The sequence below is a fragment of the Manis pentadactyla genome, chromosome 12 (assembly GCF_030020395.1).
Source record: "Manis pentadactyla isolate mManPen7 chromosome 12, mManPen7.hap1, whole genome shotgun sequence".
In the NCBI taxonomy this organism is placed as follows: domain Eukaryota; kingdom Metazoa; phylum Chordata; class Mammalia; order Pholidota; family Manidae; genus Manis; species Manis pentadactyla.
In genome coordinates, this window is record NC_080030.1 from 109,742,152 (window position 1) to 109,762,459 (window position 20,308).

The window sequence follows — 20,308 nt, forward strand, 5'->3', positions numbered from 1 at the left end:
GCGCAGGCGGTTTATTGGGGAAAACCTCCAGTCACCTGCTTCTTTGAAGTTCTGACCTAGAGACCGCGGAGATGTGAGCTACGTCCGGGTTCACAGCGAGGGTCGGGGAGAGGGCCCGCCGCCCACCTGCGTGGCCTTCGCCGGCGGCACCGTGCTTCTGATCCCGCAGCTGCACGCTCTGCCTCTCCGGCTAGAGTTTGAATAACTGGAGGCCGGCATGACGGGCCTGAGCTTTGGTGCCCACCTGGGGCTCCAGGGACTTCCATTTCATGTGACCTTTCAAAGCACTAAATGCTGATCTCCAAAGGCCACGTTCAGGACCTTGAACTGTAGGGACCCGAGTGTGGAAAGGCCCCTCCGCTTTGGAACGCCCTCCTCAGTTCCCCTCACAGCCAGGCTTGGTGCCCGGAGCCCGGTGCCCCTGCCTCGGGGAGGCGTGCCGGCGGCCCTCCAGTGTGCTGAGCTTAGATCAGGTCCTCAGGCAGCTGTTTTCTCCCACTGGGGTCAAAGGGGGGCACGTGTGCAGGGGCAGCCCGGGCGTCGTGGGGCGCCGGGCAGGTGCGCGGGGGCGTACGGGGCGCCCTGGGGGGCCGGCTCTCAGCTCAGCTCGCCGCGGCCAGCAAGGAGGTGTTTGTGTCCAAGGAACACGCGGCCAATGAGCATCTGGCTTTGAAAATCACTTGGAGGCTAGAGTGCGAGCAGTTTTCTTTCAGTCAACAAAGCGAGAACCATAAAAATAGGACTATCCTTATGTTGGCTCTATAACAGAAAAAAGTAAACTTCTCTTTTTAACTTGTTGGGTTTTATAAAACCCCCACATTTTGGGTCCATTTTGGACATGCAAATCTGCCACCCGAGAACCCTGCTGAGAGGCCCGTGAAGCGCAGGGAAACGGCAGCTCTCTGCAGGCTGCTGAGTAACTGAACCTTCACGCAGGTGACAGCAGACTGCGCGATGGAGGCAGCTGGTCCCTGGGCTCGAGGAAACCTCGGCCCCCGTCCAGGTGGCACAGGCGCTGAGGACCGGTCGGGTCCCGGCCCCACCTCGCGCGTTTCTCCTGCCTCCGCCCCGTGGGAGCAGGGCCGCGCCTCGGTCGCTCTCTGCGTGGGGTCGGCAGGTGCCTGCACCCGGCGGCTGCTCAGGGCCGGGCGGGGGGCCGAGAGCCCTGGCTGACCCACCGGATCCCACGCGCCGCCCGTGTCAGCTCGCTGTGCACTCCAGGCCTTTCCCCCAGCTGCCCGCCGCCAGCAGCGCCGCCTGGAGGGGCAGGGAATCGGCACGGGACGAGAGGCGTGCGCCCCGGGTCAGCTGACAGGTCCGGGGAGAACTGCAGGCCCTACACCTTCCACGCAAGTGTTCGCGAACGGAGCAGGAGGAGGCAGGCCACGAACACGTCACCTTTGCCCAAGACGTCCCGTGCTGAGCGAAGGCTCCATGCCGCTTCCCGAACACCTGGGCAGAGCGGCCTTCCGCACCGCGGGCTCCCCGGGAGGCCGCAAACGGAGTACAGCGCAGCGCGGGGTCCTCCCGCGCCCCAGCCGCCGGGCTCCGGGCGGGGAGTTTGGCAGCAGACGCGCCGCAGGGCCGGCGTGGGGCGTGGGGCCGCGGGAGGGCGGAGCGCGTGACCCCGGGGCCGCGGGGGCGTCCCGCCGTCACCGCGCATGCCCGGCCTCCGGGGAAACCTTTCCCAGTGGGCAGTGGGGCGCGAGGGGCGCGCGCCTCTGGCCGAGGCTCCTGCCGCGGCCTCCCCGCCGAGGGGCGTCCTGTGCACCCACCCCCGACGGGTGACGGGATGTCCCGGCGGCCGCGCGTCAACCCGGGAGGCACCCCGCGGAGCGGCGTGAGGGCGATGCGGGCCCACAGTCGGCCAGAACGGAAAGGAACCCCCCTGCCTGACAGCGGATTTTGCCTACACCCTCCGGGAAGGGGTCACGACCCTCCGGACTGAAAGCTCTGCTTTCATAGGCTGTCAGTACAGAATAAATGCGCCCCCTGCTTCAAGACAAGCCACACTCCGAGGGCCCGCTGCAGTGAATTCCCGAAGAGAGTGTCCCTCAGAACAAAGCGCGGCGGGGCCGCAGGACAGCGGAGCCCCCGCCCAGGCGTCCCGCGTCCCTGACGCTCGGTTTGCCTCCGCGAGGCGGCGGCTCACTCGGGAACGAGCCGGCCGTCGACGTGCGCAGGGTGCAGGAGGGGCTCGCACAGGCCGCAGCCTCTGGGCCGACGTCCCTCGCGCCGGAGGCGCCTGCGCACGGGCGGGAACCCCCAGGCGCTTCCCGCCTGAAGGCACCGCGGCGGAAGTAAATGATACGCGCATTAATGGGCCGGGTGCTCCTGGCTTTTCTTCTGGCGTTGGTCGTTCATGCGGCTGGGCTCACACAGAGCTAATGGATCTTGAAACGCGGGCCTCGCCTTGCGGGCTGGGCGGCCTTCCCGCGCCTCGGCTCCACAGCCTGGGCGGCCTTCTCTCTCCACCTGCCGCGAGGCGCGCGCCTCACGGGCCTTACGGCGTCGCCGAGAAAGAGAAATCCTGTGTTTTGAGAAACTTTCCGGCCCAGGTCCCCGCGGCCCCAGGACTTGGGGTCCCCTTGGCGAGGGCGGCGGTGACGTGGGTGGGATTGAGGGAGATGCTCTTGGCCGACGTGGTGAAACGCGGCCCGGAGCATCAAAGCACAGCGCTGGCTGCCCTGGCTCGGGCGACTCGAGAGGAACTCCGTGTTTGGAAGGAAAACAAGGAAAAATTAACAACACCTTTTCTGGGCACCGAGCTAGTGTAATGCTTGGATTGCAGCCGTGAGCTGAGGTGTCTCCCGATCACATGGAAGTTAAACCGAATGGGCAGACATTTTGAAACTTGTCACCGAAATTTAGAATCACATTTAAAACTTTGAGTCACTAAATATCAAACATCTAATGTTGCTTTCTGTGCTCCTGACCCCTCAGGTCGGTTTAGGTCTGAATGAGGCTTTGGGGCTCAGCTTTTTTTTTTACTGCGCGCGGACGGGGGCGACCCCGGAATAAAAGGCGTCCGTGCCGGTGGCCGGGCTCTCGCGGAGCTGTTAGCGCCCCTTTGACGCTCGCGGTCAACAGGCTTCACAGGAACCTGGCGGGTCAAACTTCCGTCCCTCGGCCGGGGGTCAGCTGCGTACCTTGTGTTTCGCTTTTTGCTGCCGGTGCTCCCGCCGTTAACACCTCCCTGGCCATTCGCGGAACATCAGGGACCTTCGTTTGCCATCACCTGGGGCAGGAGCCCGGCTGAGGGCTCAGGGTGGCCGGCCTCTGAAGGGCAGGGGGTGATTGCATCACATTTTCAAACCTTTGCAAGCCAGAAACATTTCCGAGCAGGACAGCTCATGTCATTTCCTTTACAACTATGTGAATCTTCAATGAGGGCGTCACCTCAAGGAAAGATAATGAAGAGAAGTTTGCGTTTGGGCTGCCTGTCCAGAACTGGGGGTGAGCAAGAAAGGCAGTTCTCCCAGGTCTCAAGGGCCAGAGCTGCAGACCCTTGTCACTACAATGTCTTAGCAGTTACGGGAAACTAGCTTTTCTTTTCTTTTCCTATTTTTTTTATACAAACATTTCCCTTACCCAGTAGGAATCTACACTGCAATGTAAATGAAACTAGTGTTCTTTGCAGTTCATTAGCAAAGCTTCTTACTGCTCCCTGGTATTTGTCTTTTTGCAATGGTGACATTTAAGGGCTGAACTATTTCATGGCACAGTTGGACTTCCAGAGGCCACGTAGGCAGGTAAGAAGCACTAGCTCTCAGCCTCCAAAACCTTCCTCTTGGGCCATAAATAGAGTCATCTTTCTCTATAGTTTACATAGATTTTACACACACACACACACACACACACACACACCCAGTTGACTCTTGAACAACATGGGGGTTGGGAGCACTGAGCACCCCCCATGCAGTGAAACATCCGTGTATAACATTTGATGCTCCCAAAACCTACCCACTAAATAGCCTACTGTTGATCAGATGCCTTACTGAGAACATAGAGACAATTAACACATATTTTGTATATGTATTACACGCTATATGCTAACAATAAAGTAACCTAGAGAAAAGAAAATGTCCTTTCAGATTGCTGCCAATCTCCAAAAAATTTTCCAGCACATTAATTTAATTTATTTATTTCATTTTTTCATCTCACCTAGAGGTGTCCAGTGCATTTATTGAAAAAGAGTCTGCATATAAATGGGCTTGGCACTTCAAACCCATCTTGTTCGAGGTTCAATTGTATATATATTTCATATATATAGTGTTGTTTGTGTATTCTTTTTTTTGAGATCAGATGATCAAGATACATATTTACTTCTAAAGTTATTAATATGAGGGTGTCATTGAAGATCTTAAAAGAAGATGTCCCTGTAAAGAAAATATATTACGACTGGGAGATATTATTATTATGAAAACTCAGTCACACTCAAAAGAATGTAGGTGGTAGACCTTGAACCTTTTTGGGTCATTAGATACTTTTATCCATGTCATTTTATAAATGAGTCCCTGGAATTTCAGAAAAGTGAATGGACTTGCTTAAGGTCACACAGCGAGTTAAGTGGTGGAACCAAGATGAGAACACGGGTCTCCTAAAGTTCTGGCCCAAATCATACATCCCAGCACTTCACATGACACAAGTATGTTTATATATGTAGCCAGACCCTATCTAGAATCTATTTAGAATAGATTGTGTTGTACGAAGTTGTTCTATTAAAAAGTTCTACTTTAAGAATAAAGCTTTCAAGATTCTGTTAAAAGGGATTGTTTTACTGTCTGACTTTAATCCTCTAACACAGAACGGCCTGTTACATTTATCTAATATATCTAAGCAGCTTTATTGATGTCTCTGGAAGCAACTGCCTACATCATTTTGAATTACTGACTATCTACCCTTTGAGATAAGTAAACACAGTCTTCCAAACGAATAAACATTTTATTATTTGTGCATGAATCACAGTTTGGTCTAGTCAGAGGACACACAACATCTGGCTAACTCAAAAAGCAGCCTTAAGCAATGGGGATGCTTGCGGTCGTTTACAGTTATTGCAACACCATTTCTATCCTCTTGCTAAGCACCGTGCGGCCCAACGGACTTGTCAGACTTAGGGGAACACGCAGCAGGCTTCAGGGGCAGGGAATCCAGAGCTGCCATGGCCCCATTTCAAGGACAGATGAGGTCTCCGGAGGACAAGGTTTTCCGGGGTTAGAGGGTTCCTTTGAGAGGGACTGAAAACTGCCTCAGCTAGAGGAATGCTCGTCAGAACAGGGCCCCCCGCACGGCAGCCCCAGCGATCACAAGGGCACCACCTGAAGGGTGGGCAGAGGCCCCCGCGGAGGAGCCACGTACTCCTCCTCCCTGAGCAGCCGCAGCAGGATGTTCTTTTTATTCTTGGGCCAGCTGTAGACGTGAGTGTTCTGCAGCCAGGTGGGCACGTGCTCCTGTGGGCGAGAGAACGACAGAGGCCGAGGCCGTGGAGAAACACCTGGACTGCAGACCCCAGGCTAGCTCCCCAACGGCTATGGCTTCCCCTCCACGCGCGTTTCCTGCCCAGCTGTCCTGGGACTTTAGCCGCTTTGCTTTTGGAAGGAGGCTGCACGGACACGCTCATGGCTCTGGGCACAGGCTGTGTATCTCATCATGGAAACCAGATGTGCACAGCCTCCACAGCCACCTGCCCTTTACAGTTCAACATGCTTTTCACCACCTCACATGAAAGGGGTGGGACAGAGGCCATGCAGAGTGATGGGAATTCCTCTGTGGCTTCAGAAGAAGTACACCAAGGCCATGGGCTTAACCTAATTTATTTTCCTTTCATTCCAGCTACAGATTTGGCCTGCGGTAAAGGGAGCCCACAGATCCCAGTTATCAGGCCAAACAGAAACTGCACTGGGGACCATGGGGCGCAGCTGCTGACTGCCCTCACGGAGAGGACATTGTTTGGGGAAAGACAGGTAATGAAAAAGTAAAATGGATGTGTGTTCAACGGTGGTGTGTGCTGTGGAGGAAAATAAAACAGAGAATGTGGGTAGGAAGTGCTGGGCAGGGCTGAAAGGTCTGTAAATGGTGTGGTTAGGAAGGGTCTCCCTAGAAGGTGGACAGAGGGAGCAAGCTTTGTGGCTGTCTGGGTCCAGGAGGATCTGAGAGGCAGTGCAAAGGCCCTGTGGGGGAGCGTCTCCGGCTTCATGCAGGAGCTAGAGAAGAAAGAGGGAGGTGGAAAAGGAGGGGAGGCCAGGAGGGAGGACCTTATGGACTTTCCTCTGTGGGGTGGGGCTCCGGGGACTGCACGGTGAGCTCAGCAGCACCAGTGGGAAGCCAGGCACTGCGGGAACCGGGGGTCCACATGAAACAATTACTGCCTCGACGCGTTCATAGTCTTCTGATGCCAAAACATCAAGAAACTATTTTCTAGGCCATGGCATACCACAGGGGCAGGCGGAGGGAGCAGATTCCCCTGAGTCAGGCAACAGGGATGGCCTGAAGGTTTAAAAACAGCAGTAAAAGCAGCTGATGGTGATCTGCTCTTCTATCCCCATGCTCCAGCAATTCTAAGCAATTGCTCCCAGCATCCCCACTCAATGATGCACCCTTGACGCAAGGCACTTTGATTAAGAGCTCTTAGAGAGGCACAGCTCAGTATATGGGGACATCACAAGGCTAGCAACGCTGGGGGATCTGAGGCTGAGCAAGAGTTTCCTGGGCAGACAAGTAAGGGAAGGGCACTGTGAGCAGAGGGCACAGAAAGCTCGAAGGCACAGACACACGAGAGCGTGGTGCGCATGAGGACCAGCTGAGACAGGCCAGTGTGACGAGAGCTGGACTTACTGTGCGCTGGACAGGAGGCTGAGCACGTGGGCACAGCCCTCTTCCAAGGGGCCTCCTACTAAGAAAGCTGGATATGATGTTACAGTCAGTGGGAACCCACCACAGAATTTCTGAGCTGGAGAGAGACCTATCGGGTTTGCATGTTGGCTGTTCCTGTTTGACAGTTAGCACAGGGACAGAGTACAGATGGGGGACCAGAGAGGAGATGATGCAGCAAGAGCAACGGGGAGCTGGGTGAGGATGGGAAGGATGTGATCGCACGGGTTGTGACCTGTACTCCCCTCGGGGTCCTGCTCACATCCGTCGACCCTCCCTCATCCAGGTCAGACGTCACGATGCAGTCCCTGACATTTAGGGTCCTCTGGGGTGACACTGGGCCTGAGTTCAGGGTGCTGTGGTCTGATTCTCAAGATGTTTACCACACCTGCCTTCCCTTTGCCAGGCCTGGCACAGGGCCTTAGTGGGCTTTGCCCATACCCAAACCCACTGGCATGTCCTCCTGGTGCAAAAGCCCCACGGGAACTCCAGCAAAGTCCACTTTGGTAACTGCATAGATTTCATTCCTGCATTCTACAGCTTTGAGAGCTCAACCAGGTGCCAGGGCCCAGGGGGCAGGAGGGCACGCACGTTGGCTTGTATGTGGAACAGGGAGAGAAGTGTTCCCAGCAAACAGCCTCCTTTCTCTCTGAGTTAACACAGACGGCTTTGTATGTGTGATGGCCATGAGCCCTTAGGATGTGTGACCTGCCAGATAATGCTAATGGCCTGGCTGACCTGGTCAAGTACCAGCCTGTCCACGCTGCTGCTCTGAGCAGGGCACCTGGTCCATCTTCCCCGCAACACTCTTGTCTCTAAGGCCTGATGGACAGTTGACAAGCTTTCCCACCAACAACCTCAGAGAGCAAACCGACCAGAGCTTGAGCGATAGGTTGTCATTTGCCCACCTTCTTAGCATTCGGGAAGAGCACGGGGATGAATCTGAAATTCATGCTTCCTTGTTGTATGAACTCGATCTGCATCTGGAACAGAATGAACCTGGAGGTTTGATTTCAGCTGCAACTAGGAGGGAGTGCAGCCCTGCCCACGAAGCCTGCCTGGTCTTTAGTTCCGATCTCCTTACCCGAGTGCCCCACGTTTACAAGTTTAAGCTCTCTGCATTACACATCTATGCCATCTACTCGCTCCACAGTCATTCACTGAAGGCCCCTTAAAAGTCACGCTCTGCGCTAGATTGGGTTTCAAGAGTTGGGACACCTTTGGGGTATGCTGCGCCGGCTCCACCCAGCTCACAAAGGCCAGTTGTGTGTGTCTCTGCACAACCCTGTGCTCAGTGGCTTCACATTGGTACCTCGAAATTGGCCCTGGTGGGAGCATCCCTGCTATGGGGGTGGGCAAATGCTACAAATCAGAATTTTTTTTTGAGAACCAGTTTGCCATAACACCACTGATATGATTCCTATCTTCCCAAAGCCAGCAGATTACTCAGACAGCAGAGAGGTGAACTGCTAACGCGGTGCGCTGTGAAGACCATGAACGCATTGCTGTGGAAGCCCACCTGGGGACCGTGCATCATGCAGCAGCGTTCAAAGGACAGTTACAGGGGAGGTGCCGCTTGGATGCTGCAAACAGAAGTTTGCTCGGCTGGGGAATTGGCGGAGGGGAGGACATGATCACCAATGCCTGGGGGCCTGAGCATTGCTGGGGCTGGGACCAGCTCAGAGGCATGGTGGCTGCAGCCAGATGGGAGGGAGCGAGCACTGCCCACCAAGCTTTAGGCTCCCCACACCAGTTCCAGTTTACTCTGAGCTGCGGCAGCCCAAAAAGGTTAGGTGCCAAGAACTCTATCAAAACCAGAATGTTCGAGATGAGGGGAGTTAGAGTCTTCCAAATCCTGTGACCAGCACAAAGCTCTCAGTCCTCTGATGACAAGGAGATGAGGAATTACGTGTTCCCAACCGTTTCATCTACCGCTGCATTTTGTAACAGATGTCTCCATCGTGCAGCAGAGAAGGGGGTGGCCAGGGTGACGACTACATTGGAAACCCCTCCTGAACAACCTTTTACACACCCACACGTGCACACACACCAATCCTGCACGAGCTGACTTCTCAGAACCACAAACCAGAAGACGAGCCGAGTGCAATGCTCCTAACAGACCCACCACCCGGGGGCAGACGCCTGCACAAAGGGCACAGGGCGGGCGTCAGAGTGTGGAGCGGGACTGCGGCCTGACTCCAGGACGGCGCATACTGCCGTTTTGCTCATCCACTAGGCTCCCCAGTCTGCTGAGGGGCCAGCTGGCAGTGGTGCATTCTAATTTCCTCCCATATTTCCAGGTACTGGCTTTTTGTGACATCATCGGCTCTAAGATGCAGTTATTCACAGGCACCTCTTCACTCCCTCTGTCCTGGAGTTCTCTGCTGCCAGGAGGGGACCAGGAAGTTAGCCAGGTGTGCAGGAAGGCACATCTGTGTCTGGCCGCCTCCACCTCTTCAGGGATAGGGAAGGACCCAGACATCACTGCCCCAAGTAGCTGAATCTGGAGACACCCTGGGTCACAGCTGGGCACAGTCAGACAAGCCCTGAGGTCAGGCTGTGCGCTAGTGCCTGACAGCTGTCCTCAGGAGCTGGCAGGGACCTGGCCCTTCCCATGCACTGGCTGGCAGCTCCCAGGACTGGCAGCTTCTGAGACATGCAGACAGGACATGGAGTGCCTGGGGCCATGCGGACACGCAGCCGCCAGACAGGGATGGCGGCACCCGGAGCCACCAGGACCTTTCAGGGCAGAAACGGTGCCTTTCCTGGGCCCACCAATGGGAGAGAATGGAAATGGGGGGGGAACCTTCTCCGGACTCTCGGCCTTACCCCTGGGCCCCCGTTTGCCTCAGCTTTTACTTTGGGTTGGTTCCAAGCCCAAATAAATGGTGGCACTTGGTAGAAGGGGGACAGAGACACTGAGGACCCGCAGGGGAACACGGCCCCCACCCCCTCTGCCTTTTCTCTGAGCTCCTGACCCACAGGACAGACCTGGACTTAAGTCACCCCCGAGGTGAAGCTCTCGGCCCTCAGCTGCCCAGTTCCTCTGCCCCCGCCCGTCTTCCTGGTTCGTCGCTTATGCCCCATTCAGGCACCTCCCAGCTAGTGCAGAGCCAGAGCTGAAATGGAGCTTACAGGGTCCAGGCCAGTGGTTCTCAAGCCTTTTTAAATCTCAGGATCCTTGGTAACAGCCTGAGAGAGGCAGACCAGCTCTGGCTGAGGGGGGTGGGAGGCCCAGAGCCGCCCACTGGGGGCCACATAGAGAGTCTGAAAGTCACAAGTCTAGTCATGTCCCCATCAAGCAAACCGTGTCCCCACCATCTCCACAGTCGGGGAAGCGGGTGACCACTAGCTCTCCCCCCAGGTCCAAGGGGCGACGTCTCCAGAGCTCTCCCAGAGGCTGCGCCTCCAGCTCCCTGTACATTTCTCCCTCTGTCCCAGGGTGACCGGGCCCCAGAGCTCAGGTGCGCTGGGCCTTGTTGCCGTGAGCTAAGAACAGTCCCTGCCCTGGATGGAGCGTCCCCTGTGGGCCACACACTTGGCAGTGTATTTCATCTGATCTTCACGAGGCACTGTAAGTATCAGCGGCCCATTTCATGAACAGAGACACGGAGGCACAGACAGACAGAAGCGGCTGGCTCGTGGTCACACGCCAGCACCTGAGGAAGCCGGTCTGAAGCACAGTGCTGTGTCCCTGTCACCAGGCTCCTCCGCCTCTCTGCAGGCAGCAGGTAGACCGTGGCGGTGACGCAGGGGCCCGCTCCCCTCACATTCCTGTCCCCCACTTCTGGAATTTCACGTCTGCTGGTCACAGCCAAGCCAGCAGCACCCGGGCCACTGAGTCCTGGCACTTGGAAGCCCCGGGTTAATCTCCCCTGGCGCTGACAGGACACGGAGTCCAGAGGCGCGATGACCTGCCCACGGTCCCACAGGCAGACGGAGCCTGAGCAGCACCCCCCTCTTGCCCGGGGCTCTTCCTCCCCCTGCAGGCTGCCTTCGGGGTCTCACAGAGGACAGAAGAGCCCCCCTACTCACCATCCGATGAATGTACTTCGTGTGTAAGCCGTGCTCATCCTCGTCTGGCTGTGACTCGGCACCTTCCACGTCCCGTTTGTATTTGGGGCTGATCGCCACGATTATCATCACCGTCTTCTGTTAACAAGAGAGTAAGTGCACTTATGGAGTGCAAAGTGTGGCCCAAGGGGCAGAGGCAGGCAGGTCATCGCCAGCAGACCGCCGTGCCCCCGACACACTGCAGCATGGGGCTGGGGTCCACGTCTGTGCGGAGAGAAAGGTGCCCCCACCCCCCCTCTTTCTCCTTCCTGGCTCCGCCGAGTGGCAGGGCCAGTGGCTCTGAAAGGAGCTCTCCTAAGCGGCCGCGGTTTGCCCACAGCCCTCGCTGAAAGACGGCGAGTGAAAGCCTGCGTCACAGTGATCCTGCACCGCAGCCCCAGCGGCCAGGACCCCCGGGCAGCTGGCTCTGGCCGGCGTGAGTGCCCTGCTGGCGGCAGAACGGTGCTCGGCTCAGGCAGGAGGAACAGGCCCTGACAGCCAGCATCAGGCTGTGGACAAATGGAAAGGCCGAAAAACCCCAGCCTGCGGGGACTCTGACCCCACGGCTCCCCACAAAGGAAGCAGCCCCAGAGGCCTGCGTGGACGCAGGGCAGCAGCCAGTCCCTGCCCCGGGGAAGCAGAGGTGTCCCAGCGGCCCGCAGAGGTCCTGCGGGTGGAGCACAAGCCTGGGGGCTGTGAGTGGGCGTGTGGCGAGGCCGCCCAGGAACCCCTGCAGCCCGGCCCTACAAAACACCTGGTGGGGCCTCAGACTGAGCTGAATCCTGTCCCTCCCTGCCTTCATTTCCTTCTTCCTGGTTCTGGTCAAGATACTGTTTGCTCTGATGGCCATCAACTGCCCGAGAGGGGCTGGACCGTCAGTCCCTGCCTGGGCACCTGCAGGAGGCGGCCCATCCCTCCTGTCCGCATCCCCGTGAGGCTGCCTGCAGGACCTTCGGAGCTGGGACTTGGGGGCCAGCCAGCTCCTTTCATGGACAGCTTCACGAGCTAGTCGATGGTCTTTCTCGCTAGAAAACGAGTTCAGAGTGCCGGGATGTACTTACATCTCTGAGGTACCGCTCCATCCACTTAATGATATCAATGCCTCGGACTCTGTCCTCAAATATGTCAATCTACAAGAAAAAGGTGTGGCAGGTAGCTTTCTATGAGAAGCTTTCTCTAGATGCAGGGTGAGAGAAAGCACAGGAGACTCTACATTTAAAACTGAAAAAGCTACTAACGTTTTTAGCAGGCAGGAGGGGCATGGAAGTCAAAATAACAAAATGCAGTTTCCCTACTTCAACATTAGTAGGCCTTCAAGTACTTGCCATCCATGATTAGGACACAGCGGTACACATGAAAATGTCCCTGCCTACATAATGAGTGTGTTTTAAAAATCTGAGACCCCCAAATTGGATATAAGCTGCAATATACCTTATGCATACATTTGCATTTTAGAGCTAGACCAGATCCCCCAGAATGTGCGGTGTGTTCCTGCCCCAAAGCGCTGCTGCGCATCGCGGTGTGGAGCAGTAGCTGTGCATGGCTCCCACTTCAAACCTCACAGCCCAGTGTGCAGCAGAAGGACCTTGTAAAATAAGCGGGTGGCCTGCAAGCCAGGAGCCTGGCATTATGGAGGCACAGCCCACCAGATGGCACAGCGGGCAGAGGCACAGGGCGGCAGGGCCCTGCGCGTCCTCAGCATTAACACTGTCCTGGCTGTTTGGAGGTGCTCAGGGCCACCCAAAAAGTGTGCAAGAAAGAAAGGCTGCCAACTGTGGAGAGTTCAGAAAACTAGAAAATAATTACCCAAATCTTTAAGCATTGTGATAATCACACAGATCAAGTAATACAGCTTGGCATATCAACAGCTATTTAAAGGTTTTCCCCTTGTTTTTCTTTCAATGTATTCACTCTAATTGCTCAGTTTCCCCTTTGGATAAAATACTTACTGCAGTTTGGAAGCCATTTACCAACAGGAACTTCACAAATTTCACCACCTCCATGGCTGTGTCCATAGAATAAGTGATAAAGACTTTCCCTAGAGAGATTTTCACACTCATTAGAAACTAGTCAAATTATTCTATTCCAAACCCTTGTGAACTGTGTGCCATGCCTTCTGTCCTCCACAAATAGGAGAGGGCAGCCTCTGGACGGGTGCGGGGGGGCCTAGGCCTACAGCCATCCTCGGGGCGCAGGTGCACAGGCCCCAGGCAGGCGTCTGCCCAGGGCGTGCAGACTGTTCGGGTGTGGACACAGGGGAGCCCAGGGCACAGGCAGGTGGGCTGAGACAGGCTGAGGAGATCCTCTGAAAGGCCACATCAGCAAAACACCCGTCAGAACCCGCAGGTCCGTAGGGCCAGGCCACCGCCTGGTCTCGGGGGACACGTGGCTGTGTATGTGAGGAGGGCTCTCCAGCAGCCGGGGATGCTGGGCCTTGTGGGGTCACCCGGCAGTGTCCTCCCCTGACCTCACGATGCTCTCTGCTTGATGAGAGCTGACCTCTTGCTAGATGAGAGCAGGGGAGGGGAGGGGGAGGAAGGGGTTCTGCGCCTCCCCCCACCCACTCACTGGGGGGAAACCCAGGAACCTGGAGTAGGTGCCGTTCAGGAATGTTCATCGGAACTTGAGCAGCTTGAAGGGCAGGTGTTGCCGCAGGGCACTCGGGGGCCACTGGCCCCCTCGTCCCCCTTGGGGCAGCCCAGAGCCACAGGCGGCCTCGTGCCCAGAAGCTGGACCCAGCCATGGTGAGGACCAGCGTTTGCTTGCAAGGCTTTGGGGAAACCAGCTGGCTAGCACATTAACGTGGTGGGCGAGTATGTGTTGGCTCTTAGTCTGGAAGGGACTGGCTATATCTCACAAAGCCCCTGGGCAGAGGGTGGGGAAGAAGGGCGGTTGCAGGGAAAGTACGTGTCTGTAGGTGTCCACCCACGCTTAGGCCCTGGTTTCCTGAAACACACGCCTCAGGTGGGAGTGTGAACAGGAGGCACGTTGGCTCATTTGAGCATCCAGGCATATTGATGGTGCTCAGTTAATTTTCTTCTCAACACTTGATCATCAACCAATTCCTATGTAAGAATTTTAGGGCTCCCTTTATAGATTATGGTAAGATCAATATGATCTATAGACTGACCTCGGGACTATATCCTATGCAGGGCAGCATGCATTCTCCAGAACTGCTCAAAATTAAGATGTGTAGTATTTTAAGAAGAAAAATATGTATTTGAATGTAAAATAACAATGGATCGTTGTCCTAGAAATCTTTCAGCATTCTGAATGGTGGACAGCGCGCATATCCTACTAGGAATTAGCAATTGGAAAGGGCATCATTTTCAAGTTTGGTTTGAAGAGATGTCCAATCTGGAAAAAGGGTTAGTTAGCGTCACCTGAGCGTCTCCAGCAGCACCTTAGAACATGACAGTCTCACAAGGAGCAGCTGTTTTCCTAAGGTGTCTGGAGCTCATTGCTCTGACTGACCTTATCCGGAGAACGTTCCGGTGATGTTCCAATATTTCGGGCTCTGGCTGCAAGATGTGGAAAAGGACCGCCACCCGACACTTAGTCAACTGTTTCTTTGAACAAAAGGCTCAGGTTTTGCTTGGTCATGAAGCAGGAAGGGGAATGCGAGACAGCTTTCTGCAAACAGGATTGCTCATTCCTACAGGAAATGACCTCGTCCTCGACGGCTGCCGCTAACTTATGGGGAGACACTAGGTCCTGGCCAGCACCAAGGGACATCCATCGTTTATCCAGGGGCAAGTCCACTCAAAAACCTCACTTAGAAGAGGAAAAGGCATGGAAGTCATTTGTTGTTGGAGTTAAGCTCAAGAAATTCCAGGGGCAAGTGCCCTGTGAACACCACTGCTAGTGTCAGATTCACTGAAAACATTCATACAAAGCGCTGGTTACATTTTTAGCAAAAAGCGATAAAACAAATTTCATGTCATTGTGTCTGCAATAAATATCTAGGATTGCAGACGAATAATCACGGACTCTCAAAGTAGAAGACCTGACAAGGAGAAGGGACAACAGCACTGCAAACAGCTTACGCAGTTCTTCTGGAAGACTGCTTGTTCTCAGAGTTCCCCTGGCCGCAGGGTTACTGGGGGGTCTGGGGACAGCAGCTGCGGGTGGCGCCTGGGCACCCTGTGGTCCCGACTCTGCAGGGCGCTCCGGGCACTCGTCAGGAGGCTGGTTATACAGCTGGTCCCTGGAAAGGAATGATTCACAGTGAATTTTCATTCTTTTTTGCAGAGGCAAACCTCGAGGCACAGAAAGCCTTTAAGAACTACGGGGGACACCAGTGAGCTATCTTTTCCCTCTGCCTCCATTTCTTTTCTGAGCCAGAGGAATGAGCTTTGTTTGCTGCATGGAGTTTCAGTCAATAAGCAGCTCGACCACCTGCCTTGAGGCAGGAGGGCCTATGCTCGGGATCAGAAGAGGGAAGCAGGATTCGCTTTCTGCATTCAAGGGCTGTCAGATGGGAAGGTAAGTCTAACAGCATAATGGGTGACGTACAAGGCTGCTGCTACAGACATTCGGATAAAAAGAGGACATGAGCTCATGATACAGAGAACATTAAATTATGTATAAAAGGGAGGTTTAAAAGTATTTATGTTGCTGATATATGGATGAAATCTCACTTGGAAGACCTTTAAAGAAGTTTCTGCCCTGTTCTTATATGCTATATGGTTGCCAGTATTCCCCCATGTACTCTGAAGCACAGGCGCGAGGTGCTGAGTTCCTTGGAGACATCCCAGCTCACATTACCGGCTTCACGGGGTCACGGTCAGGGCACAGGCATCTGTATTTGGCCAGCGCAGACCTAACAGACACGGGACGGATCCATCTGTGGTGGGTGGTGCTTCCTGACTCTAGACTTGCCGTGGCGCGTGGCCTGGCACGGGGTGCTCCCTGGTGGCTTTCTGGTACTCAGCCTCTCTGGCGGGCACTGAGGAAGCAGGTCCTTCGGTGTCCTGTTCTGTGGTCATTCCTAGAAGCCTAGGCTTGCTCCTTCAACCCCCAACAATTTTGTGAACACCTAGTTCCCTACATTAAATTCCTTCTAAAACAGCTAGAGTCGTTTCTGTTTTCTGTAACTGAATACTGACTGATAGGGGCACTAAAACTGAGCCTATAATGTTTAATTTCTTTAAAAAAGAAACTTCAAAGCAAGTGGAAATATGTTAACATTAACATTTTTAAAAATCTAGGTAGTGGGACTGTGGATGTTTGTTATTTCTTGTGTTTGAGATAGTTTTATATTATAAATTTAAAAAATGTTTGGTTATAAAATCTATGTGCATATGCCTGGCTTTTATAGATTGTTGCTTATATTTTCAAATTTTTATCACCCCAAAATAAAAAAATTGAAAGACTTATGTAATAGGATTTAAAATAAAATTACACAGAATCTCAAGTATACTCTATTTCTAAAATGTGACTGAGGAAATTATTTTCATTTTATATTTTTACAAAAAAATTCCTATAATATGTGTCTTCATCTAATGGCGTCCTACTTCCATATCTTGTTTCACATTAAATCCCTGTATACCTAAAGTTTTTTAGTTGCTTTAAAAGACAATTGCTCATTTGATAAAGCATGGTGAAGGCCTTGGTAATATTAACAAAACTTCCATATAAAAGCAGTGTCGTGGAGATTAATGACAGAGTAACTTTCTGTATTAAGGTTCTGGTTCTCTTTCAAATTACCAGTAAGGGGACAATTAACATCATTACCTGAACTTAGTTTTCATTATCCTAAAATAAAATAAACCCAAGGAGACTACATAGCAGACTTAGAACAATGTCACAAAAGCAATTACTCTGTACTATATTTGCAATTCTTCTGTAAATCTAAAATTATTTCAAAACAAATGTTTACTTCAAAAATTACTCTTGCCTCCCTTATTCTTCACAAAACGTTTCACAAAAATGCTTAAATTTCATTTGTTTTCTTGGAATTTTAGGTATTTCTTCTGTACTGAGGGCTTATCCAGCAGTAAAATCACTTTTTACTTAATAAATACAAAAATAAATTTTACTTAATTATCTAAACTCCATGCAATTTTGTTTAAAAAAAAAAAGGGCTCTGCCTCAAAAGAAAATCTGAGGACTGGTGGGCTTTTAAGTAAAGTAGAGAGAAGGCATGTGCCTAATCTGCCATTGCAAATATAGTGGGCTTTTTTCCTTTCCATGAACTTTTAGAGCTAACTACTGATTTCTGTTTTGCTGAAAAATCTGCTTTCATAGGTCCTTCATGCCTCATTCTAGCACCAAAACATAGACAGTGCTACTTTGAGGGAATATGTAGAAGCTGTGCTTAAACAAGGCCAAACATTTCATCTATTCTCTTTCCAATTTTATCATGAATTATGAAAGTCCATTCACTTGAGTTTTTCCTATGTATTTGAGATCTATCAGTTAAGAGAAAAGGAAAACTTGAAGAAGAGTGAGAGAGAACCGTGAGGAGAAACATGATCACAGGGTCAGACGGCTGAAGTCAAGAGAAGCCAGAATCATCTTTCTGGAAGAAGTGTAGGTTAGCCCTCAGAATGGTGTTCAGCACGTGCAAATGCTGTTATTACAAAAGAAACTAATGGGTTATTTTAAGTTCCTATTGAGAACTAACTGAATTTAAAAATTCAAAGTGAACAAATGGGTTTAAGCAGGTATAGAAACTAGGGATATAAAAAAGAACTTCCTAACAGTGGAAGTCATAGTAAAAACAGAAATCTGTTTCGTGGGCTACAAGGCCAGGAGAGCTGAAAGTAAAAGAGGCGTGTGTGGTGGTCTTTCCTTCAAGGAAGCCGTGACTAGTCACCAGCAGCATCATGTCTCTGCTAAAGGGATTCTTGTCGACAAGCTTCATTTCCCCCTGACCCGAGGAGGCATCTGTGTGGGCTGGTCACTCACCCAGGGGGTAAACCAACAAGAGTTTTGGTGCAACTTGATGGCACTGGCATCATTCTTTTTCATGTTAGAAATGCTGGAAGGCTGGCCAGTCACTTACTGGTGCCGTGGGAGCCCTGGGGAGGGGTGGTCTCTTTGTCCAGGCCTCTCTTCTTGGGCCCAGAGGCTGGGACAGTTCACCATGACCTTTTGCACAGGGTGCTGGCCTCTCACACTGGCTCCAGGCAGGGGTGGCCCAGGCAGAGCTGGCTGGATGGCTTGCTGGTAGGCCGCTTGCGGGTAGCCACGGCCATCTGTGGATGAAGACAGCAGAGAGTACAGGAAGATCAGCCCCTTCCTGTGGAAGGAGGGTGAGCCCAGGGCAAATGTTGGTCCTCATGCTAACTGAGGGTTCCTGATGCCAGTTACCACCTCCCAGGTATTTGGTAAATTTCTGTACTATTATTGACTTGATAGCTTTCATTAAATTACGTCATTTTTCTTTTCCTAAATAAAAACATGTGTAGAACAGGAGTTTGGGTCCAGTTGGAAAGCACGAGCTCCACGCAGCCCTCTTAATAAGGCGGGACAAGCCAACGATGAAGAACTTCTCTCACACCCCCGTTCCCAGCGTAACCCCCCAGGTGCCAGAACCCAACGCTGGAGAAGCTATCCACGTGCCAAAGAGAGAATTACTGCTCCTTCCCCTCCCTGACGTGGATCCCCTGAAACACATACACACACACACACACACACACACTCGCACGTGTATGCCATTCCCTCCCAGGAAGAAGCAAGTGAATGAAAACTTGGCACATGCCCCTGGGAAGCAGCTGGCCAGTTGGCAACACCTCCCAGCTCTCTCGGTCCTCCCTCGCTGAGGCCGTGTGCACCTGGGGACAGGGCCCTAGAGAGCACAGACCCGGGGCCCCACCAGGGCTGCGATGACGTGTGTGAATGTGTGAGCTGGGACACAGTTGGGGCAGCAGCCTCCCTGGCCAGGTGAGAGAGAGACCTGAAGACCAGCGGAGGCGTGCAAGGGCCCAGTGCGTCTCGGAGGGAGCTGCTCAGGCCCAGAGCAGCCCAGGCGTGGGCATTCGGAGCGGTCCGTGTGGGGTGCGCCCTAGGGGCAGGCCCAGGTCTGGGTGGGGAGCGCCCTACGGGCAGGCCCAGCCTACAAGGGGCTGGAGAAGGTCAGGCGCCTGACTATACGTAAACCAGGTGCCTCCTGGTGATCCAAATGTTGCTCCTCTGCCCAGGTGAGAAGCTGGATGACCCAGGAGGTTTGGGCAAGAAGGGACCTTGTTTTTCAAAATAATGTTCCTTGGTCTGTCTTTCTGGTCGTAAGAGTAATGATCAAGCCTGCCTTCCATGCAGGCAGGGCGTGTACCAGGGTGCAAGGTGGGAGAACAGCAGGCGAGCCGGAAGCAGCACAGTGTGCTGGAGCCCGAGTGCAAGTGAGGATGCGGCCGAGGGTCTCATCCTCCCTCTGTGAGTGGTCAGGGGCCACTCGGGGTGACAGCCTCAAGCACTGCACAGAAGACAACACGCGTGCTCACGATCTGGCCGCCTCCAGGTCTCCCTTGCGAGGACGTGGGCAACGTGGCTGATGACCCTGACACGTGCCCGAGCCAGTATCTCAGTGGCCAGATTGCCAGGCTTCGGTCTACTGTCTGCTTCAGCCCAGACACCAGCCGGGTCCCTGCTGCCACGCGTCATCCGGCAGAAGCGAACACACGTCCAGCCCGGGCTGTCTCCTGGGCCTGACCTCGACCTGCTGTTGCTTAGGCCTGGTCATGGCATTAGAGGCTTGAGGAAGGCGAGGGGGATCAAAGAGGCTCCTGGGCCCATCCCAGACCTCTGGCTGGTACAGGAGGCCAGGACTCGGAACAGAGGCCCTTCTGGGGTAAGATACACCATGTGGTCTGGTTTTACCACATTCCTGGCAGGCCAGGCACATCACAATGGGTCCAGATCGCCAGGTGGAGTTTCAAGACAAAAGGCTGCGGCTCGGACAATAGAAAAGGGCAAAAAGCACCACCACGTCCAGTCGCCAGGCAGGGACCTACTTTTAGATGGATCTTGTCCCCAGCTCTGGGACCCTGTCTGACATCCTCTCTACCCAGAATATTTTTGACCTGTATTTTCACAGACCAACTTCCTGTCATCCAGGGTGCAGGTGGGCTACCACCTGTCCAGAGAGGCCCACCCCCACCCTGTTGCCCTGTCCTACCCGACCCTTCAGTTTTATTTTCCTCCCAGAGCTTATCATGCGTTTATGTAAGTGTGACTCTCACTTGTCACCTCCGCCTGCCTTGCCTATGAACATCCATGCTCTGTGGACCATGTCCGCTGCCAGCCTGTCTCCAAGCACAGGCCTGGCACGCACGGCGCACCCAGTAAGTGGGCCGGGACAGTTGCATGCCTGCTTCCCACACCCAGGAGAGGAGCCGGCGAGGGCCCTACTGTCTGCTTGCTAGGTGTGGGGCTTCGAGGC

At 53.7% G+C, this 20,308-nt stretch overlaps 1 protein-coding gene across 5 annotated transcripts in view; it reads right to left on the minus strand.

Annotated features, from left to right (window-relative positions):
• Positions 1–4,925: 4,925 nt before the first annotated feature.
• TRAF3IP2 (TRAF3 interacting protein 2) overlaps positions 4,926–20,308 on the minus strand; it is a 31,463-nt gene continuing 16,080 nt past the window's right edge. For 2 of the 5 annotated variants that reach the window (XM_036902985.2, XM_036902982.2), the window contains 7 exons: positions 17,933–18,125; positions 14,970–15,130; positions 12,873–12,961; positions 11,985–12,053; positions 10,906–11,022; positions 7,779–7,853; positions 4,926–5,450 (listed from right to left, as the gene is read on the minus strand). In XM_036902985.2, coding sequence (XP_036758880.2) covers positions 5,304–5,450; positions 7,779–7,853; positions 10,906–11,022; positions 11,985–12,053; positions 12,873–12,961; positions 14,970–15,130; positions 17,933–18,015 — 741 coding nt within the window. In that variant the 5' untranslated portion in view covers positions 18,016–18,125 and the 3' untranslated portion in view covers positions 4,926–5,303. The other 3 variants (XM_036902983.2, XM_036902984.2, XM_036902986.2) reach the window with 3 other exon arrangements.